This window comes from Trichechus manatus, unplaced genomic scaffold (genome assembly GCF_000243295.1).
Source record: "Trichechus manatus latirostris isolate Lorelei unplaced genomic scaffold, TriManLat1.0 scaffold00089, whole genome shotgun sequence".
NCBI lineage: Eukaryota > Metazoa > Chordata > Mammalia > Sirenia > Trichechidae > Trichechus > Trichechus manatus.
Window position 1 is genome coordinate 4188127 of NW_004444025.1, and position 26163 is coordinate 4214289.

Genomic DNA, 26163 nt, shown 5'->3' on the forward strand with positions numbered 1-26163 from the left:
TGTGGGCCACATGTAGCTCTGCTCATACAGTTGAGACTTGCACTCTGTTGATTCCTAGAGTGTATGCTTGACAGCGATAACACCACCGCACTTTTGCATAAAAATCTTATTAAATAATATTGTAATATTTTTGATGAGGAAATGCTGGATAGCACTAAGCCAATGTTTTTGTTTAAAAATGTTTAATTTGTGTACTGTAACATTTGTTATTCAGCAATTACAAAATGAGAAAAGGAATGTTTTTGTTGTGGCTTTGTTGTTGCTGTTTTTTCATATCTGTTGCAAACTCTAGGTGCTTTTTGTAATTAACCAATCAGAACTAATAACCTTTTAGTACTCCAAAATGCCTTACTTGGCCTACCTTCTCGAAAACTTATCGGAGGAAGCGGATAGTCAGCATTTATCGTGTGGGTGCTGGTTAAGTGTTTTCTCTGTACTGAGTTGTTTAATCTTCACAGGGACCTTAGGAAATAGGTTGGCATTTTTCAGATTTTTCTTTTGTCTGCAACCCGTGCTAATGAATTTTGCATTATCATCCCAATAATAAACATCTTTATATGTAAAAAATCCAAGGTTTCATGAATTAATGTTAACACTGCAGTACACTCTATTTTCTTTTCTAATTTTTTTTAAATACTGGTTTTGACTCGACTCGATGGTAACGAGTTTGGTTTTTGGTGTATTGAATTGCAGGTCTTATGAAAAATACTGAGGTGGTATTACTCCATTTTATAACTGAGGCAACTAACAGGTTAAGGGAACTGCCCGAGTGTCACAGCTAGGAAGTGGCTTAAGTAGGAGCTGAAGCAGGAGCGCAGGCTCTTACTCAGTTTATTAAATTGAATTATACAACAGTACAGACAACTTCCAGAACAAATTGGAACTCAGAGTTATCTCTGTCTCACTTCTGTGAAAGAAAAAAAAAAAGTTTTTACTAGCCCCAATTCTGTCTTCCGCCTCCAGGAAGAAGCTGATTTGCTGAGCATAGGACAGAGAGAAGGGACCCTGGAGATCTGGGAGTAGGGGTTGAGAGTCTTTTGGATCCTACAGGAAACTTTGGGAATTTGGCGAGGCAGGAAGGCGGGCAGAAATGTCTAGTTGGGATTTTTATTAAGGAATTTTCTGTGACTTCGATGAAAAACTTTCTTCGACCTCCCTACAAAACTCTCAGTAAAATATACCTTACTCATTGGTACTTGAAATGTAGATTTGGTTTTTGGAAATTTAAGTCCAGCCTCAAGGCTGGAAACAGGCTGGAACAGAGGCAGCCTGCTGGGGCCAGTCATATCTGGGTAAACTTTGGTGGGAAAGTGTCACATACTCAGTAAACATTTACTGCCTGCTGCGTTCAGGGAACTGTTCTTGGTACAAGAGACATAAAGATGATTAAGACCTACCAAACCAAATTTCCTGTGAATATTTACTAAATTAGAAGAAAAGCATCTCATGGGCCTCCGCTATGGACAGAACCTTGAGTCATTATGTATCTCAATCTTGTAGTCTGGAAAGTTCATTGACACTCCTATCAACTAGCAGTTCCATGAGGTTAGATACTGTGTCCATCTTGTCTACCACTAGATCCTGGTTGCCTGGCACGTTGTAGATACTCCAGTATTTGTTTATTGATTGTTGACTTACGATTCCTGTAGTATTTAGAGCCCAGGCCGGGGAGTCAGGTTATTTACAGCTGCATGTAAGAGTGGTAAATAAAAAACGACTAGTTCGTCTGGAGAAACTGACTTACCATGTGGTATTCATGAGCATAATATAGTGTTTACCGAAATCATTTTCTGTTGGCCTGTGATTGGCTTCTGAAGTTATTGCCGGACTAGAAAAACCACCAGTCATTTGTAGTATCCCATTTCCTTTCCCACTGGGCTGAGACGTTTCAGTGTCTGAATCCTTAGGCATAGGAAGTAAAAGCAGAACACGTCTGGCTCCTCCCTCCATTCTTCCGAACCAGCACATGTGCATCATGCATCTGTGACTAGAGTGAAGCCCTTTGACTGTTAGAAAGGTCCAGGCTGGCACTGTCAGCCCAAGTGTACAGAAAGTAGGTAAAATAAGATAGGCTGTATCCCCCAGGGAACATCTGATATTTGTAGGAGAGGAGGCAGAGAGAAGCTCAGTGGCAAATAAGTAATCCAAGCAGAAAATATATTTAAGACTAGAGCTTGCTGTTTTACAACCAAGGGGTGGGAGTCAGTGCTGCATATGGAGATAGGAGATGGGAGAAAAGATAATATATGGAGAAATATTTATTAGATTTCACCTCAGAATGTTGTTGTTAGGTGCTGTCGAGTTGGTTCCAACTCATAGCAACCCTGTGTTTAACAGAATGAAACTCTGTTGGGTCCTGTGTCATCCTCACAACCGTTGCTATGTTTGAGCCCATTGTTGGAGCCACTGTGTCAATCCATCTTGTTGAGCGTCTTCATCTTTTTCACTGACTTTCTACTTTACCAAGCATGATGTCCTCCAGGGACTGGTCTCTCTTGATAACATGTCCAAAGTATGTGAGACAAAGTCTTGCGCTCCATACTTCTAAGGAGCAGTCTGGCTATACTTGTTCCAAGAAAGATTTCTTTGTTTTTCTGGCAGTCCATAGTATAATCAGTATTCTTCACCAGCACTATAATTCAAAGCCCTCAATTCTTCTTTGGCCTTCCTTAATTCATTGTCTAGCTTTTATATGCATGTGAGGTGATTAAAAATACTGTGGCTCGGGTTAGGCACACCTTAGTCCTCAAAGTGATATCTTTGCTGTTTAACATTTTAAAGAGGTCTTTAGGTACTCTACATTCAAGAGCAAGTTTCAGACTCTCTTCTAACATCCATTTTGGTCTTTTCTTTCTTTCTTGTCTTTTTTATGACCTTTGGCTTTCTTCATGTGTGATGTCCTTGATGTCATCCCACAACACATCTGGTCTTCGGTCATTAGTGTTCAGTGTGTCAAATCTATCCTTGAAATGGTCTCTAAATTCAGGTGGGATATACTCAAGGTCATGCTTTGGCTCTCATGAACTTGTTTTTATTTTCTTCAGCTTCAGCTTGAACTTGCATATGAGCAATTGATGTTCTGTTCTGCAGTTGGCCCCTGGCCTTGTTCTGGCTGATGATATTGAGCTTCTCCATCCTCTCTTCCCACAGATGGAGTCAATTTGATTCCTATGTATTCCATCCGGCAGGGTCCTCATGTATAGTCATCGTTCATATTGTTGAAGAACGGTATTTCCAATAAATAAGTCGTTGGTCTTGCAAAATTCTATCATGCTATCTCTGGCATCGTTTCTATCACCAAGGCCATATTTTCCAAGTACTGATCCTTCTTCTTTGTTTCCAACTTGCGCGTTCCAATCACCGGTAATTATCAATGCATCTTGATTGCATGTTTGATCAGTTTCAGACTGCAGAAGTTGGTAAAAATCTTCAATTTCTTCATCTTTGGACTTAGTGGTTGGTGTAAATTTGAATAATAGTCGTATTAACTGGTCTTGCAGGCGTATGGATATTATCCTATCACTGATAACATTGTACTTCAGGGTTCTTTTTGAAAATGAATGTGATGCTGTTCTGCCACTTGTCTGTCAGTCTGTCATATTGTGGAGGTTTGCCTGTTGCTTTGATGCTGAAAGCTGTGCCACTGGTATTTCAAATACCAACAGGGTCACCCATGATGGACAGGTTTCAGTGGAGCTTCCAGACTAAGACAAAATAGGAAGAAGGACCTGGTGATCTACTTCCAAAAAAATTAGCCAGTGAAAACCTTATGGATATCAGCAGAACATTGTCGGATATAGTGCTCGAAGATGAGCCCCTCAGGTGGGAAGGCACTCAAAATATAGAATGAGCAAGTAGCCAAAGAGAGGAAATAAGTAAGCACGATATGAGGAGACCTGTGCGATGCAAATGGTTAAGTGCCTGGCTACTAATCAAAAGGTTGGCCATTTGAATACATCCACAGGCACCTTGGAAGAAAGGCCTGGTGATCTACTTTCAAAAGATCACAGCCATTGAAAACCCTGTGGAGCACTGTTCTACTCTGACACACACGAGGTTGCCATGAGTCAGAATCGACTCAACAGCAGCAGTTATAAGCACAGCGTATGGCAGGAGTTACCAGGTAGCGATATAAGTGGTAGTGTTACACGGACTGTTTTGTCAAAAATCTGCAATCTACACTGTGAGTAATAATTATTTTATATTTATAATGTGGGGCCTATAGTTTATGTATTTACTGTCTATGATCCTTATTCCTTTTAGTTTTCCTTTTTAAAGGATGCTTTCTTTTTTGCTGTACTGAAATCTTAGTAAGAGAAGAATTATAGTCTCCCCCTGCTGGCTATGACTGATAGAACCTGAAATTTTAGCTTAATTAGCACATTTTTAAAGTAGCTACATAGTACTCACTTATTTCAGCTTTCACGTTTTCTTCACCACAGCCTCACTAAGCAGCCTTCTGATCACACCTTTCCCGTCTCCAAGCTCCTCCACGTCCTCTTCCAGCAGTTACCAGCGCCGCTGGCTTCGAAGTCAGACAACAAGTTTGGAGAACGGCATCATTCCAAGGAGGTGAGTTGCAGGTTTCCTCTTGCTGAGAAATGCAGGCATGTGGGCAGCTCGGTGAAACTGGCAGAGTACTGAAGTCTCACCCTGGACTTGTCTGTTATTGGTGAAAAAGGAGGGTTAAAACGTTCTGGTTCCAGCTTAGCCTGAAAGTTTACAAGTTAGAAGTTCTATGGAAAGAATAAATAAAAGCTGGAGAATATATCCTGGTCTGGAAAACTCTGGGTAGTCAACTGTGTATGCACTAGGTTTGATGTTAGTTTAACATGAGTGTACTCACTCTTTATATTGGCTCCATTTCAGAAATAGCTCTTATAAATAAGAAGGGTGGACTAAATGTCTTCTCTGCTTACAATGATATCCATGTAGTATTTGAAAATATATAAACTCAGGAGTTTGTGACATGCTTACTCTTTGTAAACCTTAAATTCTTAAACTAACCAGGCGTGTGATTATTACAGAGAGAGCATCGCAGCGTTTTCTGCCTTCCTTTCAGTGGTTTTTTTGGATCCAAAGCCTAGTTGTTGTGCAGAGTATACATTTTTGGCTTATTATAATGTTAGGTTCGTAGCTTCCAACCTTTTCTACCTACAAACCCCCAAACTTAAAAGTTAGTTAAGGTAGGTTGTGTCTATGAAACTTCCCGTGTACACTGACTGATTGAGTAAGCGGTGATCACCGTGAGCAGAGAGCTGTGAAGATGTAAAGAGGATGCAGCCGTGCGCCTGCACCTGAGTGGTTGATGGACTAGAAGGAAAGGTGATGTGCATGTAACTAACCATCTAAGATGAAAAGGATGAATGCCCTACGGAGGACAGGAAAGTGCTTGGGGGTAGTCAGAGGGGGGAGAGAACACTGGCAGTGGTGGCCATGGGAGGAGTTGGGGAGCCCTTTGTGGAAGAGACGGTACTGAAAGCACAGGCCGTGAAACAAGGGGTCAGGGCACGGGATAAGTCTGCGTCAGCACTGGCCTCTTCTCCTGGGGAGTGCGACAAAAGGAAAGTCGTACAGCTGCATCACTCACCGAGGAGCTGCTTTTGGGTTGGTGGACTTTGTGTGCAGTGGTTAAGAGCTTAGAAGTTGGTGTGGGGTTAGGGTTAGCTCAGTCGCTCACTAGATGGATGGTAGAAGGAGTCACCTGGATTCTAAGCATCGTGTCCGCCTCTGCTGTGTGATAAATAGTACTCGTACCTGCCTCAAAGCATTGTTAGAGGGTTAGATTAGATATCGCAAGTCAAGTGTTAGCCCAGGACGTAGACTGTGATAAATAAATATTGGTCAATACAACTTACTTAACATTGTGATTGCCATTGTTACCATTTCCAGTGCTGAGCTGTCAGGAGAGACACCTCCGCCATCCTCACTGTCGTTTTGACGACTTCTGTGATTGCAAGAGATGGGCCTTGGAAATCCTTTCCTGTAGACAGCTTGTCTTTGCTAAAAAATGCTTTTCCAGACCTTTCCAGTTTAGATTTGAAGTTGAATAGCATTCTCCAACCCACTTCTCCAAAATCCTTGAACACCCTAATTTGAGCTCAGATGTGGTGTTGGAAACTAAATGAATCTCTGCTGAACTTACACCTAAAATAAGTACCTTGAGTTCAGAAAGCCTGTGTATGCAGTTAGGACTGACTTCGTGATTTGTGGGGCCAGTATAAATGAAAATCTGAGCCCCTTTGGTTAAAAACCAGGGGAAAAAGTGCCGTTAAAGGTACTAAAATATAAAGCTTTTTCTTTAAATATGTTTTACTTATAAAATATAACAGGGGTAATAAAAACCAAACCCATTGCCGTCTAGTCAATTCCAACTCACAGGAACCTTATACAACAGAGTAGAACTGCCCCATAGGGTTTCCAAGGAGCAGCTGGTGGATTCAAACTGCTGACCTTTTGGTTAGCAGCCGTAGCTCTTGACCATCATGCCAATAGTGATACGTGAATAATATAAATTATCAAAATTTGCAAAATGTAATATTTGTGGTGTCATAATTTTATATAAGACAATAAATAATACTACTTTATTAATGTGATATCTTGATTCATCATAAGATTTTTTTTTCTTTTTCTTGTGCTTTAAGTAAAAGTTTACAATTCAACTTAGTTTCTCATACAAATATTTATACACACATTGTTATGTGACCCTAGTTGCTCTCCCTATAATGTGACAGCACACTCCTCCTTTCCACCCTGGATTTCCCGTGTCCAATAAACCAGCTCCTGTCCCTTTCTGCCTTCTCATCTCACCTCCAGACAGGAGCTGCCCATTTAGTCTCATGTACCTGCTTGAGCTAAGAAGCACACTCTTCATGAGTATCATTTTATGTCTTATAGTCCAGTATAATCTTTGAGGAGTTGGCTTTGGAATGGTGTTACTTCTGGGTGAACAGAGAGTCTGGGGACCATGCTCTGTGGGGTTCCTCCAGTCTCAGTCAGACCATTAAGTCTGGTCTTTTTACTAGAATTTGAGTTCTGCACCCCACTTTTCTCCTGCTCTCTCAGGGGCTCTCTGTTGTGTTCCCTGTCAGGGCAGTCATTGGTGGTAGCCAGGCACCATCTAGTTCTTGTGGTCTCAGGCTGATGGAGTCTCTGGTGTATGTGGCCCTTTTTGTCTCTTGGGCTAATATTTTCCCTGTGTCTCTGGTATTCTTCATTCATCTTTGCTCCAGGTGGGTTGGGACCAATTGATGCATCTTAGATGGCCGCTCACTAGCTTTTAAGACCCCAGATGCCACTCACCAAGGTAGGATGCAGAACATTTTCTTCACAAATTTTGTTATGCCAGTTGACCTAGATTTCCCCTGAAAGCATGGCCCCCAGAACCCCACCCCTGCTACTCTGTCCCTTGAAGCGTTTGGTTGTATTCAGAAAACTTCTTAGCTTTGGTTTAGTACAGTTGTGCTGACTTCCCGTGTAGTGTGTGTTGTCCTTCCCTTCACCTAAGATAATTCTTTTCGGCTGTCTAGTTAGTGAATACCCCCGCTCTCCCTCCCCATCCTCGTAACCATCAAAGAATGTTTTCTTCTGTGTTTAAACCTTTTCTTGAGTTCTTATAGTGGTCTCACACAATATTTGTGCTTTTGTGACTGACTAATTTTGCTCAGCATAATGCCGTCCAGATTCATCCATGTTACGAGATGTTTTACAGATTCATCGTTGTTCTTTATTGTTGCATAGTGTTCCATTGTGTGAATATACCATCATTTGTTTATCCATTCATCCGCTGATGGGCACTTAGGTTGTTTTCATCTTTTTGCTATCGTGAACGGTGTGCTGTGATGAACATGGTTGTGCACATATCTATTCGTGTGATGGCTATTATTTCTCTAGGATATATTCCAAGGACCGGGATACCTGGATCATATGGTACTTCTATTTCTAGCTTTTTAAGGAAGTGCCAAATCGATTTCCATAGTGGTTATACCATTTTACATTCCCACCAACAGTGTATAAGTGTTCCAGTCTCTCTACAACCTCTCTAACATTTATTGTTTTGTGTTTTTAGGTTAATGCTAGCCTTGTTGGGGTGAGGTAGTACCTCACTGTAGTTTTGATTTGCATTTCTCTAATGTCTAATGATCATTAGCATTTCCTCATGTGTCTGTTAGCCACCTGAATGCCTTCTTTGGTGAAGTGCCTGTTCATATCCTTGGCCCATTTTTTAACTGAGTTATTTGTCTTTTTGTTGTTGAGGTTTTGCAGTATCTTGTAGATGTTAGAGATTAGACCTTGATTGGGTTTGTCATAGCCAAAATTTTTTTCCCAGTCTGTAGGTTGTCTTTTTACTCTTTTGGTGAAGTCTTTTGATGAGCAAAAGTGTTTGATTTTTAGGAGCTCCCAGTTATCTAGTTTCTCTCCTGGTGTTTGTGCATTGTTACTTATGGTTTGTATTCTGTTTATGCTATGTATTAAGGCTCCTAGCGTTGTCCCTATTTTTCCTTCCATGATCTTTATCGCTTTAAATTTTATATTTAGGTCTTTGATCCATTTTGAGTTATTTTTTGTACCTGGTGTGAGGTATGGATCTTGCTTCATTTTTTTGCAGATGGATATCCAGTTATGCCAGCACCGTTTGTTAAAGAGACTATCTTTTCTCCCTTTAATGGACTGTCGGCCTTTGTCAAATATCAGGTGCTCATAGGTGGATGAATTTATGTCTGGATTCTCAATTCTGTTCCATTGGTCTACGTATCTGTTGTTGTACCGGTACCAGGCTGTTTTCACTACCATGACAGTACAATAGGTACTAAAATCAGGTAGTGTGAGGCCTCCCACTTCGTTCTTCTTCATAAGTAATGCTTTACTTATACGAGGCCTCTTCCCTTGCCATGTGAAGTTGATTTGTTTCTCCATCTCATTAAAACATGCCGTTGGAATTTGGGTCGGGATTGTGTTGTATCTGTAGATCGCTTTGGGTAGAACTGACATTTTCACAATGTTGAGTCTTCCTATCCATGAGCAAGGTATGTTTTTCCACTTATGTAGGTCTCGTTTGGTTTCTTGGTAGTAGTGTCTTGTAGTTTTCTTTGTATAGGTCTTTTACATCTCTGGTTAGATTTATTCGTAAGTATTTTATCTTCTTGGGGGCTATTGTAAATGGTATTGATTTGCTGATGTCCTCTTCGAAGTTCTCTTTGTTGCTTTAGAGGAATGTAACTGATTTTTGTATGTTTATCTTGTATCCTGATATTTTGTGAAACTCTTCTATTAGTTCCAGTAGTTTTCTTGTGGATTCTTCGGGGTTTTCTGTGTATAAGATCATATAACCTGCAAATAGAGATACTTTTACTTCCTCCTTCATCCAATTTGGATACCCTTTATTTCTTTTTCTAGCCTGATTGCTCTGGCTGGGACCTCCAGCGCAGTGTTGAACAAAAGTAGTGATAAAGGGCATCCTTGTCTGGTTCCCGTTCTCAAGGGAAATGCTTTCAGACTCTCTCCTTTTAGGATGATGTTGGTTGTCGGCTTTGTATAAATGCCCTTAATTATGGTGAAGAATTTCCCTTCTATTCCTATTTTCCTGAGAATTTTTATCATGAATGGGTGTTGGACTTTGTCAGTTGCCTTTTCTGCATCAATTGATAAGATCATGTGGTTCTTGTCTTTTGTTTTATTTATTTGATGGATTACAGTGATTATTTTTCTAATGTTGAACCATCCCTGCATACCTGGTATAAATCCCACTTGACCATGGTGAATTATTTTTTTGGTATGTTGTTGAGAATTTTGCTGAGGATTTTTGTGTCAATGTTCACGAGGGATACTGGTGTGTAATTTTCTTTTTGTATGGTGTCTTTACCTGGTTTTGGTATCAGAGCTATGCTGGCTTCATAGAATGAGTTTTGGAAGTTCCATCCTTTTCTATGCTCTGAAATACCTTTAGTAGTAGTGGTGTTAACTCTTCTCTGAAAGTTTGGTAGAATTCTCCTGTGAAACTGTCTGGGCTAGAGCTTTTTTTTGTTGGGATTTTTTTAATAACCTTTTCAATCTCTTTTGTTATAGTTTTACTTAGTTTTTCTACTTCTGTTTGTGTTAGTTTAGGTAGGTAGTGTGTTTCTAGAAATTTGTCCATTGCTTCTAGGTTTTCAAATTTGTTAGAGTACAGTTTTTCATAGTATTCTGTTAGGATTCTTTTAATTAGAGTTGGGTCTCATTTCTTATTCAGATTATTTGCTTCCTCTCCTGTTTTTCTTTTGTCAGTTTCCCAATGGTTTATCAATTTTGTTGATGTTTTCAAAAAACCAGCTTTTGGTCTTGTTAACTCTTTCCATTGTTTTTCTATTCTCTATTTCGTTTAATTCTGCTCTAATTCTTATTATTCACTTTCTTCTGGTGCCTGAGGGCTTCTTTTGCTGCTCTCTTTCTATTTGTCTGAGTTGTAGGGTTAATGTTTTGATTTTGGGCCTTTCTTCTTTTTGGATGTGTGCATATATTGCTATAAATTGACCTGTGAGCACCGCTTTTGCTGTGTCCCACAGGTTCTGGTAGGATGTGTTTTCATTCTCATTTGATTCTGTGAATTTCTTTATTCCATCCTTAATTTCTTCTATACCCCAGTAGTTTTTGAGCAAGGTGTTATTCAGTTTCCATATGTTTGATTTTTTTTTCCTTGCTTTTTCTGTTAATGATTTGTACTTTTATGACTTTATGGTTAGAAAACTTGCTTTGTAGTGTTTCAGTGCTTTGTTTGGATCCTGTTAAGGCTTGCTTTATGGCCTAATATGTGGTCTCTTCTGGAGAATGTTCCATGTGCATCGGAAAAGAAACTATACCTGGCTGCTGTTGGGTAGAGTGTTCCGTATACGTCTATGAGATCAAGTTGGTTGATTGTGGCATTTAGATCTTCCTTGTCTTTATTGAGCTTCTTTCTGGATGTTCTGTCCTTCAGCAAAAGTGGTGTTTTGAAGTCTTCTACTATTATTGTGGAGCTGTCTATCTCTCTTTTCAGTGTTGTTAGCGTTCGTTGTAAGTATTTTGTAGCCCTGTCATTGGTTGCATCAGTATTTATTATGGTTATGTCCTCTCGGTATATTGACCCCTAAGCATTATACAGTGTCCTTCCTTATCCTTTGTGGTCGATTTTACTTTAAAGTCTCTTTTGTCGCAGATTAATATTGCCACTCCTGTTCTTTTTTGAGTGTTGTTTGCTTGATTTTTTTTTTTTCCATCCTTTGAGTTTTAGTTTGTTTGTGTCTTTAAGTCTAAGGTGTGCTTCTTGTAGGCAGCATATAGATGGATTTTTTTTTTTTTTAATCCATTCTGTGACCATCTGTCTCTTTATTGGTGCATTTAGTCTGTTTACATTCAGCGTAATTATTGATAGGTATGAGTTTAGTGCTGTCATTTTGATGTCTTTTTTTGTGTGTTCACGGTTTCTTTGTTCCACTTAATTTTCTGTGCTGAGTCATTTTTCTTTTTGTATTTTCTTTTCATCTCTTTAATTGTTGTTGATTTTGTATTTGTTGAGTCTTTATGTTTTTCTTGTTTTTTATTTTGATGTGTAGGATTGTTAGTTTCCTTTGTGGTTGAGTTAATATTTACCCCTATTTTTCTAAGTTTAAACCAATCTTTTATTTTTTTATATCGCCTTGTCTTCCTCTCCATATGAAAGATATATGACTACATTTTTTTAGTCCCTCTTTTTTGTTTTATTGTTGACATCTTTTTTGTATTGCTGTCTCTGTTTCCCTATTTTCAGTGTTTTTGCTTTGATTTGTTTTTGTGATTTCCCTATCTGGGTTTATATCTGGTTGCTATGTCCTAGGTTCTAGTCTTGGGTTCTTCTCTGACGTTACTGATTTTCTAACTGGAGGACTCCCTTTAGTATTTCTTGTAATTTTGGTTTGGTTTTTACAAATTCCCTAAACTTCTGTTTATCTGGAAGTGTCCTAATTTCACCATCATATTTGAGAGACTGTTTTGCTGGCTATATAATTCTTGGCTGGCAGTGTTTTCTTTCAGGGCTTTATAGATGTCATCCCATTGCCTTCTTGCCTGCATGGTTTTTGCTGAGTAGTCTGAGTTTATTCTTATTGACTCTCCTTTGTAAATGATTTTTCATTTATCCTTAGCCGCTGTTAAAATTGTCTCTTTACCTTTGGTTTTGGCAAATTTGATCATAATGTGTCTTGGTGAGTGAGTTTCTTTTGGGATCGATGAGATGTTCGATGAGCATTTTGGATAGATTATCTTCTCATCTTTCATGATGTCAGGGAAGTTTTCTGCCAACAAATCTTCAACAATTCTCTCTGTATTTTCTGTTATCCCCTCCCCCCCGTTCTGGTATTCCAGTCACTCGTAGGTTATTCCTCTTAATAGAATCCCACATTATTTTTAGGTTTTCTTCATTTTTTAAAATTCTTTTATCTGATTTTTCCTCAGATAACTTGGTGTCAAGTGCTTTATCTTCAGTCTCAGTAATTCCGACTTCCATTGCCTCAATTCTGCTCGTATGACTTTCTATTGAGTTGTCTAATTCTGAAATTTTATTATTAATCTTCTGGATTTCTGATTGCTGTCTCTCTGTGGTTTCTTGCAGCTTGTTAAATTTGTCATTATGCTCTTGAATAACCTTCTAAAGTTACTCTATTGCTTTGTCGGTATGTTCCTTGGCTTGTTCTGCGTTTTGAATGATTTCCTTCTTGATATCTTGAAGAGTTCTGTATATTAATCTTTTGTATTCTACCTCCAGAAATTCCAAGAAATTCTCTTAGTGTGGAAAATTTCTTGACTCCTTGTTTTGGTTGCTTTCTGAAGGCATAACGGTCTCCCTCTTTATGTGATTTGATATTGACTGTTTTCTCCAAGCCATCAATAAGGTATTATATTTATTTATTTTACGTTTACTTACTGTTTCCTAGCTTCTTGTTTTGTTTAGTTTTGATATGCCCAAATAGGCTACTCATGTGAGCTAGTTTGATTATTGGCACCTTTAAAGCTCTAACATCCTGTCACCAAGTTGTTAGGTCTGTTTCTAGGTATGTGAGCCCAGAAATCTGTTTACTTTTCTTGTATGGATTCAGCTCAGGTGTCCAGGTAGTCAGTCACCAAGTGGGTGGTGCAGGCTCTCACTTACAGTCCTAGACAGGCAGGGGTGATTGGTGTAGGCACAGGTATCTGGCTGCAGTAAGGGGTCATGCATTGAGCAAGGCAGGGTTCTGATGGCTGCCCCTGAGTGTCTGGGATGAAAGCTTGTCCCTGTTCCCTACGGCACATAGGTGGGTGGGTTTCACAGCCAAACTATGGGTGCCCAGTGCTGTTGACTGGAAGCACTGGGAAGCATCACTTACTCTTGGACCCCTGTCGTGGGTGGTTAGGTGACGTGGGTGAAGCCACAGTGAGGACCCTGCTTAATGGGTGGAGCCGTGTCAAATGTCACAAACCTGCAACTCCACCATATAGCTGATACAGTTAAAGTTAGACTTCAGGTATATACCCTGTTGTACTGTGGTAATGAGGGCCTATGCTGTTGAAGTGGGCCCACACAGGTCTGTTCAGGGGTGAAAGGCATTCAAAGTCCTTGGACCCCTTATGCTTGTGTCTAGGCAAAGGAGCTGTGCCTGCCCTGGGTTCCTGGCTTAGAGGAGATGGCAGATTATTTTTTCTTGTTTGTTAATTTATTCCCTCTCGAAGACTGGGAGAAAGGCTCAGGGCGCGTGGCAGGTCCCCCTTCTGGCCCAGGGATCGTGGCAATCGCTGAAGCTGGCCCAGGACCCAGTGCAGAGTGGGGAGGGGCAGGTAAATGGGAGAGAATTTCTTCCCTAACGGGGTATTTTTTGATCCATGCAGTAGGTTAAATGCATTTACTTATATTTTGCTGATTGAACATCGCATTTTACTGGTTCTGGAGGTGTAAGTAGAGTCTCCGCCGCTGGGTCTCTCCCAGTGTGCAAAATGTGTGACGAGCCCTACTGCTTGTGTCACCGTGCACAGCAGCCTATCTGGGCTGAAGGGTGCTAGTTCCCGCCGAGTCAGGTCTGGCAACTCTTTGCTGCTTCTGAATTGTCTCTCCTTCCCCCTGCCACTCAGGCGATTACTCAACTGTGCCTTTGATGTTCAGGGGTCCTAGATTGTCATATATAATCGATTCACTGGTTTTTTCAGGTGTTGGTTGTAAGAGGGCCACAGGAAATGTCTGACTACTCCACCATCTTGGCCCTGCCTCCTCACATCATATGATTTTTCTGGCTCGATATTCTGCAAATTCATTTGTTTGATCATCAAAATTTATAGTTTTAACAACTTCATTTTCAATCATAACTGAAAGCTGTGTTGGTCGCTCCTGGCAAATGCAAGGTGGCAGATAATATTTTTATTTTGAAAAGGATCTTTCTACTGATGCAACTATTGCTGGAGCTTTTGAGAGTATTTTATAGGCTGTAACAACATTGGAACACATTTCTGATAACTTTCAAAATATAAATTTTAGCACATCTAAATCAGATAATTTTTGTGGAACAGTTTTTCTAAGAATTAATTCTTCACACAATTCCATTTCATGTAAGTCTGAATTTAATTTTAAATGTAAATGTATGAGTATTACTTTAATGTATCCTCTGACATTTCCTGTGGAGGGCTTACAAGAAACCAAAACTGTCTTTATGAGTTCTGTATAATTCAAAAATGCATATTTTTTATGCATTATGTCACTGTATCTTCAACTTTACAGAGAAATTAATTTTAAAATGGTCTTCTTCATTAATAATTTGTTTTTGTGTGAAGATTCTTATGAAAAATGCTTTTTTCATCCAGTGTATTTAATTTCTGTGTATGTGGATATTTCCTTTGTAATGTTGCAGCAGTTTTCATAACCAGAGTATAAATTCTCTGAAGAATTCTAATAACCCCCATTATGCTTTACTGCCATGTCCATGTGTAGGCTTTTATGTTTTCATGATTACTATCCTGGTGTGCAGGCTGGAGAGTTAATGTTTGTGCAGACTCCATAGGGACTGGCTTTGAGGATGGAGGGACAAGCTGGCCTCCCACCTCAGGTTCCAGCACTGCCTGAGCCCCTTACGTCTCTGCTGGCTGTAGCTGCTGCGCTGCTGCTGTCACAGCCACCAGTCTGGGCCCGGGTCCCACCCTGCCTGACCACCATGCCAATTGCTCGGTGCTGGGCTGCATGCCATGCCCATGGAGTGCCAGAGTCTCCACCGCTCACATGCCTGCTCCGTCAGACGGCTCTTACAGAACACAGGTTCAAAGATGAAGTCACTGAGAACTTCCAGATGGCAGCCTCGGAGCGTGGGCACCTTCGCGGGGCAGGCCCCTGTGCGAGCGCGCAGGTCCTCTGCCCAGGAAGCCAGCCGACATGGTCCTGTTTATCTGAGAATGCAGGTGCAGCCGCTGCTTTGAGTTGGCCTGTTCCTTCACAGACCCCTCCATCCTTCATTTAAAGGGTATTTCAACTGAGCGCTCCCTTTGGCAGGTGTGTGGATGGGAAAATTAGTTTCTTATTCTAGAAACATGAGAACAGCAGGTACCAAAAATCATGATCGCCTCTGGGTTTGAGAGAAAATTCACAGCAATCAAAACACTTCCTTCCTAAGAGAGGTAAAGCCTATAGTCAGAGATGATATTCAGAACCCTTACCAGCTGGTTCCACGCTGACACCCATGTCTGCTCTGTGGGTGTTGAGCTTGGTTACTGGATGGGGAGGGACTCCATCGTTGACTAGCTGGTGCACAATTATTGCCTGTGGTTGGAAGAGAAAACCAAAAATCCAAACTATTGCCATTGAGTTGATTCTGACTCATGTGACCCCATATGTTAGAGTAGAACTGACCCCCATAGGCTTTGTTGTTTGTAATCTTTAAGGAAGCAGTTTGCTGGACCTTTCTTCCTCAGAGCTGTTGGGTGGGTTCAAACCACCAGCCTTTAGGTTAGCAGCTGATCTCAAACCATTTGCGCCACCCGGGGACATTGGTGGGTGAGAAGCTGCAGAGATTTCATGACCTAGTGAAGCTACTGAAACCCTAAAGGGGTGAAGTATAGTATCCCAGGAAGGCTTTTGATTTGAAGCATGAAATTGAGCCAACCACAAAAAGTTGCTCATGGGATATTTTTGGCCTATAAAAATGGCAGTTTCATATGGTCCAGTGTAATAGTTCAGAGCTGACATAACTGTCAGACTGAGCAGTCTTGATATCAATGATAGGTTATTGAGATACACCTAAATAATCGGTTTTTGCTTTGTTTATGATCACGCAGTACTCATAATGCACACAGATGCCTATTCATAGGTGTCAGTAAAATTCTCTTTGATCTTTTTACATGGAGATAATGTAAACGCATAGCTGTGAACTTCCTCCACTCAGTGCTCTCTGTTTGCCCGTCATCTGATCTAACTGCTCCCAGCTGTTTCCTCTCAGTGTTTCAGCTGGCACAGTGCTTCCAGTGGATGGCATGAGTGCCAGCAGACTGATCAGACATGGCGTCAGAGTCCTTGGTCATTTCCAATGCCCAAGGAAGTCTGAGCCCTAGACTAGAAGACAGGAACCCTGAGCTCTAACTCCAGCACCTTCACTAGGAAGTTTTCTGTCCCAAGGCAAGTTGATAATCACTCTGCCTCGGTTTCCACCTTTGCAAATGGTTGTGTTCCTTACCTTGTGACTTGGGTGGTGAAGATATGGTGAAGTATTTGGAAGAATACTTAAATTTTCTAAACATTCTAAAACATTCTTTTATTATATAATAATTTTAAAAATATACCACATAACTTGATTTATTGCAGTTTGCATGGTTGATCCAAGACCACAGGAGGAAGCTCAGTTGCTTTAGCGTTCGTCAGAAAGATCCAGCGAAGCAGGAGCTATCCACTGTTACAGCTGTGGGAGTTTCTCAGAAATGCGGCAGGTGGCGCTCTCTCCTATGTTATAGCTAAGGAGAGCGGGTTACTGTTTAGAGTCAAGATGGAGATGATGCGTAAAGCTGCACATGGGTCAGTGTTTCTTAACAAGATGATTATTAACGACAGATTGGCCTGAAGAGGAATGGGCTGATACAGTCATTTTACTTTTGAAAAAGAAGGGAGATAGGAGATGCCAGGCAAGAAGGAAAGGATTACAAGAAGGTATTGGTGTAATCTAAACTCAGAAGAATTTCCTGTATGGAAACAGAAATACACTGGTGCAGGAAAACAAGATTATAGTCTAGGTATTTGGAAAAGAGAAGGGAGCATTGTATGAAATTATGTGAAACTAGTGAGAGAGTCTCCAGAGGGTTCTTTTTTTGTCAAGCAGCTGATGAGGATGTAGAGCTTTCTCGGAGAAAACAGCGGCAGCGCCTGCTATGTCCCTTGCTTTGGTGTCTTTGCAGAAAAGCCAGTTCTTTACTTTCACTCCTGCTGTTAGTAAGTGTACGTGCAGGCCGTATTTGTGATGCTCACCCCTTAAGACCAGTTGAATATATATTCAGAAATGATTGATTTCCTGGTTCTCTTATTGTGGAAGCAGAGTCTCTTGAAAGAATCTTAAGTGTTTTTGAGAATTTGACCGTAACAAGAGAGGTGGGTCTTTCAACTTGGAGGACTTCCCGTGGAGCCTAATCACAGGGCTGACTCTGAGCATCTAGAGAAGTAATTTCATCCAGTAGTTTTAATAACCGTGGGAAAGTAAGCCTTGACATTTAAAGTTTAGACTTACCAGTAAATATCCACACATGACCTTTCATTGAACAGAATACCATGTAGGATCGTTTCTCTTCCAATGTTCTCATCTATTGGTGTCTCCCAACCAAAGCAAAGCACCTATGTCTTGAGCAAACAGATGGTTCCCACACCTTCTGAATACCACCGATCCGACAGATAATCCAAGGGAACATTTAAAATTACTTCTGTTGTTATTTATGCTTCTTTTCCTGTTAGGATAAAACTGTGTGGCAAACGAATGTGCTCATTTTTCATGAGAGAGAACTACAGAAGAGAATGAATTAGAGGTAGCTGAACTCTTAGCTGCGGCCCTGGGTTTTCTGAATTGGCTTCCTGTGGGCGTTTCCCTCGGCGTTGCTGTCCACCGTCAGTGTGGTCCACCGGAGCATGACAGCTTCTCAAAGTTATTGTTCTTCCAGGTCAACTGACGAGACGTTTAGCTTGGCTGAAGAGACCTGTAGTTCTAACCCAGCCATAGTTCGGAGGAAGAAAATTGCCATCAGCATCATCTTTTCCCTGTGTGAGAAAGAAGAAGCACAAAGGAATTTCCAGGACTTCTTTTTTTCTCACTTCCCCCTGTTTGAATCTCACATGAACAGGCTGAAGAGTGCAGTTGAAAAGGTAATAGGAGTGTAATCCAATGTCAAATGGAGAAGCAGTGTACAATTATGGGGCTTGTAAAGACGGTAGAGGCTGTTTATGTGTCAGATGACTTTCCTAGAGAAGCTAAATCATCCGCAGCCGTGATAGATCCTCGGGCAATTGGTGTTAGATGTCAGATACTGGACTGCTTTTGGAAAGGAAATTGCCACTTTCTGATGGCTTAAGTCATTATTACTTGAATGCTTTTAATCGACCATAGTTGATCACTGTCTTTTATTAATAAAGCCCTGTAGGTAAGTTATACAGGAATGTATTCTCAGTAATTTGGCTTGCTTTCTCTTGGATGAAGGCTATGATCTCCTGTAGGAAGATAGCAGAGTCCAGTCACCGAGTCCAGTTTTACATCAGCCGCCTGATGGAGGCTTTGGGAGAGTTCAGGTAAGTTGGTAACATTTGGCCAACCCCAGAGAAAAAATACACCAACAGATAGTAGCAGCATGCATGGATCTAGGGTACAGAGAAATTGTGACTTGGAAGAATCGAGTGGGACTGGCAATTATTAGTCACTTTAATGGCTCCTCCTTTCGGATAGAAACTGAGACCAAACAGAGCAAAAATTGAAGTAATTAACACTAAGTAATCCTCATTGAACCCCTTGCCATCAAGTTGAATCAGACTCATAGCGACCCTGTAGGACAGAGTTGAACTGCCCCATAGGGTTTCCACAGCTGTTATCTTTACAGAAAGGAGCCCTGGTGGCCCAGTGGTTAAGCACTCAGCTGCTAATCGAAAGATCGGCGGTTTGAACCCACCGGCTGCTCCTCAGGAGAAAGATGTGGCAGTCTGCTGCTATAAAGAATTACAGCCTTGGAAACCCTATGGAGCAGTTCTCCTCTGCCCTTAAGGGTCACTGTGAGTTAGAATCAACTCCACGGCAATGGGCTTTTGGTGGGTAGTCCTCACTACTGCCTGACAGCCCTTGACACGGGATGAATGTGGGAAAATAATATTAGGTGTCTCTTGTGAGCCTGTTTATTATCTTACATCATCTTCACAGAAGCCCTAAGGGTAAGCAGTATTAAGCCCATTTTAAAGATGTAGAAACCTGAGTTCAGAGATGCTTGTCCAAAGCGGGGATGGAGAGAGTATGTATGTCAGAGAAAGAAACATTCCACTTTGCCAGGACAATCCTAGTTTATACCTGTTGTCCCCTTTTACTCATGGAGCCCTGGTGGCACAGTGATTAGGAGCTCAGGCTGCTAACCAAAAGGTCAGCAGTTCAAATCCACCAGCTACTCCTTGGAAGCCCTATGGGGCAGTTCTCCTCTGTCCTACAGGGTTGCTTTGAGTCAAAATCGACTCAACAGCAATAGGTTTTTTTTTTTTTTTCCCTCACATATGTGTCCTGGTTTGGACATTAAATTATATAGTCACCTACTGTGTCTTCATAATTTTTGTTTGATTTGTACTCTGGAAACCGGTTTTCTAGAGTCCTTGCTCCTAGTAGAAAGGTAATCTGCTTCGGGTGGCAGGTGGGATTCTCTTCCACCATGCTGAGCCGAGGTCGTCACACCGGTCCCTAGAGCCAGTGTCTCAGTGGGGAACGGAATCCCACTCCAAAGCGGTCATGAGCTCGTGAGTCAAACTGTCACTCCTTAGCCAAGAGATAAACAATTTCGCAATCCTTTGAATGTTAGAACATTTTTGTGATGCTTAAGATATATGGTGGTGAACTCTGTAATGCCACTTCGAGCAAAATCACCAGCCTTTTTTGAACCCTGGGTTATGTATAAAGTACTCAAGTACTCAGATAATACATTAGTCATTATCTAGTGAGCCCTGGTGGCACAGTGGTTAAGCAGTCGGCTGCTAACCAAAAGTTGGCAGTTCAAATCCACCAGTGGCTCCTTAGAAACCCTATGGGGCAGTTCTATGTCCTGTAGGGTTGCTGTGAGTTGGAATTGACTCAACGGCAATGGGTTGGGGTTTTTTGGTTTTAGTGACTGTTAAGTTTTAAATCACATATGCTTGAGAAATAATGGGAAGCCGTGCTTTTTGATGGCCAGCTGATCGTTGGTCGGCCTTACATAGCGTGTGTGGACAGCCCTAGGGTTTTACCTGTTGCTCTGCTGCGGTCTGGCTAGGAGCTGATTTGTGCTTGAGAGTCTGGGTACTAATTTAATGAAGTAGCCATTTTTAGGGGTCAAGAACCTGAGAGTACAGAACCAGAAAGCCTCACTGTATATACAGACAGGCCTTGTTCTGACTTCACCAATCAAGTAAGAAGTGGCAACAAAATAAGGAGACCTTAAGTTTTAGTACATGAATCCCCCTTCCAGGTAACCATAGCTTGGTGTTGCTGCATAACTCAGGAAGTGCCCTGTGTTTTGCTGAGGTGGAATTTTGTTGTGTCTCAAATATTTCCCACACGTATTTAGAACATCAACTCAGAGAATGTCTCACCTATCTTGACTTGGGAAGAGTGTTTTATATTCTGAGATACAGTGGCCTCTTATGCAGTGGAGACCCTAAGCTAAGTCAGTATGCTCTTTGGAAAAACGCTCATGAGTCCTGTAGCCTGGAGTAGAGCCCCCTGTACCAGGCACTGTGGGACCTGCATTCTCATCCTGAGCTTGTCCTTAAATATTTGTTCCTTGCTCAAGTAACTTCATCTCTCTCTAGGCCTCAGTTTCTTAATCTGCAAAGTGATAGAACTAGACTAGTGAGTTTCTCTGATTGCTTACAGCTCTAAGAATTTGGTTCTGTTAGTCCATGTAAAAGCTAAGTATATGGTATAGTAAAGAAGAGCTGTTTGTGTAGGTTTTCATCTAAAATGAATAGGGTGCTTAGCTCAGAGAACTAAAGCATTAACCAGGAATTAGGAGAGTTGAGTTGTTTCTGGTTACATTCTCAGTATAGCATATACTTCTCCCTTTACTTCCTCACTGTAAAAACGGGTATAAAATCTGATACACAAGGCATTGGAAAATGAATTGTTTTCAAAATGAACGTTTTATATCAGGGGTCGGCATGCTTTTTCTGTGAAGGACCAGATAGTAGACATTCTCGGCTTTGCGGGCTATAGGGCCTCAGTCACAGCTGCTTACCTTTGCCATTGTGGTGAGAGAGCAGCCATAGACAATATGTGAATCAATTGCCGTGTTCCAATAAAACTTTATTTACAAAATAGTTACCAGTCAGATTTGTCCTGTGAGCATGGTTTACAGACCCATTTTATATACTGCTTGAATTAGGAACCCCATGGATCTAAATTTTTGTTTTCTTCTTTATTTTTTTATGCAGAGGTTACTCAAAATAATATTTCTGGCAATTTTGTGTGCCCCTTCTTCTTCTCTATAGGGGGACTATCTGGAACTTATATTCTGTTCCAAGGATAGCAGAACCCGTATGGCTTACCATGATGTCCAGCACTTTGGAAAAAACCCAGCTCTGCCAGCGCTTTCTCAAGGAGTTTACTCTTCTGATAGAACAGATCAACAAAAACCAGTAAGCTTCGACTCTCTGGAGACTTGGGTGTGCACGTATGCAAATTCCGTGGGCAGTGTACGTGCTGTGTCTGACGGGCCTCGCCTGTGCCGACTCATCTGGTTGTGTCTTCTCTCATTCCTTCCAGGTTTTTTGCTGCCTTACTGACTGCAGTGCTAACCTACCACCTGGCCTGGGTCCCGACCGTCATGCCTGTTGACCACCCTCCCATTAAAGCCTTCTCAGAGAAACGCACCTCCCAGTCAGTGAACATGCTGGCCAAAACACACCCGTACAATCCTCTCTGGGCGCAGCTGGGTTCGTACCTAATGGGACTCTTCAGAGGGGGTGTGGGGGGCGGACAGGAGAAGTGTTAGAATTTGTAGTTTATACTGGCTATCCACCCAGTAATCCAGGGCTTGTCACTGGGCAGGCAGGGAGTAGGAGGCTGGCCTGTGGATTCTGACTGTGAGGAGACCACCTCACCTCTTTTCTCCCCTTGCTAGCAGCTTTGCCCTGCTCTTGTAAAACAGTGTTAGTAAATTGTGTTCTCCCATACCATGGTGGCTGTTAAGCCTAGAGCAGGTTTTCTCAGACTCAGCTCCGTTGACAGTTTGGACCAGGTACTTCGTTGTTGGGAGTGCGTGGGGCTGGTGGCTGTCTTGTGCATCGTAGGATGGAGAGCCGTATCCCTGGCCTCTGTTCACTAGATCCCAGTAGAAGCATGCCCCCCCCCACTTGTGACAATCAAAAATGCGTCCAGGCATTGCCGTGTGTCCCCTGGAGGGCAAAATCGTCCCCTAGTTGGGAACCACTCCCCTAGAGCATGGACTGAATAGGAGAAAGATAAGAGAGAAAAAGAAAAAGTAACACAACATAATTCCAGCACTTTTAAACTTTACCTTAAGTCAAAAATCTTGTCTTTCTCCACACTGCTCATTTGCAGCTAGTTGGTAGCATTTATTCTCTCAAAGCTTTATACGCAGGCGTGGTGTAGGTATCTAATGCATTGGTATAGGTGGTTACAGAGTTTGGGGCTTATGGGTCTTGAACTGCATATTTGGGTTCATGTGGAGGAGAGGTGTACTCTGGACCTCTCAGTCACTGAACGTTTAGAATGACAAAATAAAACACACACACTTAACTCTGTTCTACACTGTGCTAGATGCCAGGGATGTGGAGTTGAGTAACACATCTGCCTATAGCCTCAGGAAGCTAGCTGATTGCCTAACAGTGGAGGCAGATTTGTATTCAGACAATTTAAACATCCTGATTACTCCTTTGATAGGGGTGTGCAGGAGTATCATACGGCATCGTGGTTAAGAGCGTTGGTGCCAGAGCTAGAGTGCCTAGATGGACTGGTCTCCATCACTTACCAACAGAGTGACCATGAGCAAGTTACTACCTTCTCTTTGCCTCACTTTCTCCATTGTAAAATGGTTGCTGTGGGGTCAAATTAGTTATATACACTAATGGACCACAGCTACCAAACCTCCACCAGCCTGAGCCCAGAACAACTAGATGGTGCCCAGCTACCACCACTGACTGCTCTGACAGGGATCACAGTAAAGGGTCCCAGACAGAGCTGGAGAAAAATGTGGAGCAAAATTCAAATTCACACATACACACACACAAAGGCCAGACTTGCTGCTCTGACAGAGACTGGAGAAACCCCAAGAGTATGGCCCCAGGGTCACCCTTTTAACTCAGTACTGAAGTCACTCCTGAGGTTCACGTTTCAGTCAAAGATTAGACAGGTCTAGAGGGCAAATAACACACACGAGGAACGTGCTTCGTAGTTCAATCGTGTACGAGACTAAATGGGCTCACCAGCCCCAAAGCAAACACAAGAAGGCAGGAAGGGACAGGAGAACTGGACAAATGGAAACAGGGAACCCTGAGTGGAGAAAGGGAGAGTATTGACACATCGCAGGGTTGGCAACTAATGTCACAAAACAATTTGTGTATTAATTGTTTAATGAGAAACAAATTTGCCCTGTAAACTTTCATCTAAAGCACAATAAAAAAAAAATAGTTCTATACATACGAAGCATCTTTGTTATTGATGCTGCTGGTGCTAACGTTAATATTGGAAGGGTACCCAGAGAGATAAAGGGAGGGCATGGTGGGAATGTTCAAGGAAGGCTGGCTTAAGGAAAGCTTAAGATGACATTTTCCAGAAAAAGAAGTTCTGGACTGGGGAAAACACTGTAACCTTAGAAAACATGTTTTAATAACAGTAATGAAAAGTTGACACCATGAGCAAAATACTGTTTTAAGTGCCTTTCACAATATTAATAAATTAATTGGATTCTCATTGTATCCTCATTACTGTTAGCCTCATTTTATAGTCAATAAAGATGCTGTGCAGCCCTGTGCCCTTGGTCTCGAGCTTAGGGGGTAACAGGTGTGTGTTAAAGAAATCAATTAGATAGTTTATGGATATTAACAATGGACTTAATGCAGACAGTCAGTACTGAGTTCAGAAAAGAACCCAGAACATGTATAACTCACTCTGGGTGGTGTGGTTCTTCCTCAGGAGAACAGAGCATTGTTGTTCTTGTCATGGAACAATAATCTGGAGAAAAATGTGGTGTCATTAGTGGAGAAAGGCAGGGGCCTGGATATTAGGGAAACATGGTGTTTCATGCTGCCGGGTCACCCATTTAAGAACAATGCTAATTAAGCAGTGCACGTTTAATTAGATAAATGTATTTATAATTAGACGTGCTTCTCATTTGAAATTTAACTAATCGAGAGCCATTAATTCCCTGTGTTCAGCATACAAGGGAAAGTCCCTTTCTGTGGTTCATAATCATCATTTTCCAGAGGTGACCATGCATTATCGAAAGTTACCAGTCCTCCCTTTTCCCGAATAATCCAGCAGGGGCCTGGGTGTTGACTCGAGAGTGTGAGGAGGAGGTCAGGCCCTGGCACAGAGAAGCCACGTGGTAGCTTTGGAAAGCCAGGTGTAAATGACGGTTGAATTTCTATTATTACAAAAGAGCGAATGGCTTCAATAATTTGACAGAGGAGATGCTTCCAGTTATTATTGTTTTTTTAATTAATTATTTAGCAAGTCACAGTAGATGAGAAAATATAAATTGCTGAGAATATGCAGTGATGCAGGTGTAGTTTTAATCAGGCTTCTGAAATATTCTGTCTTGAATGACTTCAGAGACTTCCTGAGAGCTTGCCAGGACAGGTCCCACTGGTGTGCCCACTTCTGCCTGGCTTCTCAGCATTCCCGGGGAAGGGAGGCAGGAAGCTGGAAGCAGCCAACACCCTTCACGCTCTCATGGACTTGTTGTACAAGGATTCCCAACCTTGTCCCTGCCTAACCATGTACTCTGTGCAAGGATTTCTCAAAATGTGGATTATAACCTGTTTTAGTGGGCTCCAGAAGCAACCTAGTAGTCAAAAAAGCATTGAAAAGGTATGATGGAATAGAAAATATCAGAGTGACTCACACAGATGTTTTGTGAAATGTTCGTTTTGGAGGGTGTGTGAGCTTGCAATATAAAGTACATTTCTTTCCTAAGGTGGGTATACAGAGTTTGAATGCCAGTGAATTATACCCCTTAGGATTCCCGCTCAGTCTCTTTTTGACCCTAATGATCTTAGTGATTTGTGGAAATGAAAAAAGCAGCTTTTCTCCTCAAAAAATGTTTGAGATCACTGGTTTACATTAATACAAGTAAAAATCTGAAATTTCTTCTTCATTTTTTAAAATAATACTCATGAAAACAAAGAAATCTAGTCTAAAATTAGTAGCCTTATCAGTCTAGGACTCAAAAAATTGCCTTCGAGTTAAACATCCAGTAAATCTTTAATATTAAGGGTCTACTATTTTTATGATGCATTATTTTATGGAGTTAGGCTGTAAAGTAACAGTACAGATTACACACACTTTGCTCTCATTACTTTGTATAGTTTAAATTATTATATATTTTATTATTTCTTTATTTTTTCCCATACAAAAATTTATACATACATTGTTATATGACTCTAATTGCTTTTCCCATACTGTGACAGCACACTCCTCCTTTCCACCCCTGATTCCCCGTGTCCGTTCAACCGGCTCCTAACCCTCTCTGCCTTCCCATCTCACCTCCAGACAGAAGCTGTCTGTTTAGTCTCTTGTATCCACTTGAGCTAAGAGGCACACTCCTCATGAGTATCACTTTATGTCCAATCCGTGTGTGAAGAGTTGGCCTTGGAAATTATTTTGTTTCTGGGCTGATACAGAATCCAGGGGCCACGCTTTCCAGGGTTCCTCCAGTCTCAGTCAGACCATTAAGTCTGGTCTTCTTACTAGAATTTGAGTTCTGCACCCCACCTTTCTCCTGTTCCATCCAGGA

General features: G+C 41.5%; 1 protein-coding gene across 8 annotated transcripts in view; it reads left to right on the top strand.

Annotated features, from left to right (window-relative positions):
- FNIP2 (folliculin interacting protein 2) overlaps positions 1 to 26163 on the top strand; it is a 177244-nt gene that overhangs the window by 102557 nt on the left and 48524 nt on the right. For all 8 annotated transcript variants that reach the window (XR_002824936.1, XM_004382050.2, XM_023736611.1 and 5 more), the window contains 5 exons: positions 4443 to 4572; positions 18133 to 18334; positions 18666 to 18754; positions 21677 to 21823; positions 21951 to 22120. Coding sequence is in view for 7 of the 8 variants with exons in the window: in XM_004382050.2 (XP_004382107.1) it covers positions 4443 to 4572; positions 18133 to 18334; positions 18666 to 18754; positions 21677 to 21823; positions 21951 to 22120 (738 nt within the window). In the remaining variant the exon portion in view is untranslated. The remainder of the gene's footprint in view (positions 1 to 4442; positions 4573 to 18132; positions 18335 to 18665; positions 18755 to 21676; positions 21824 to 21950; positions 22121 to 26163) is intronic.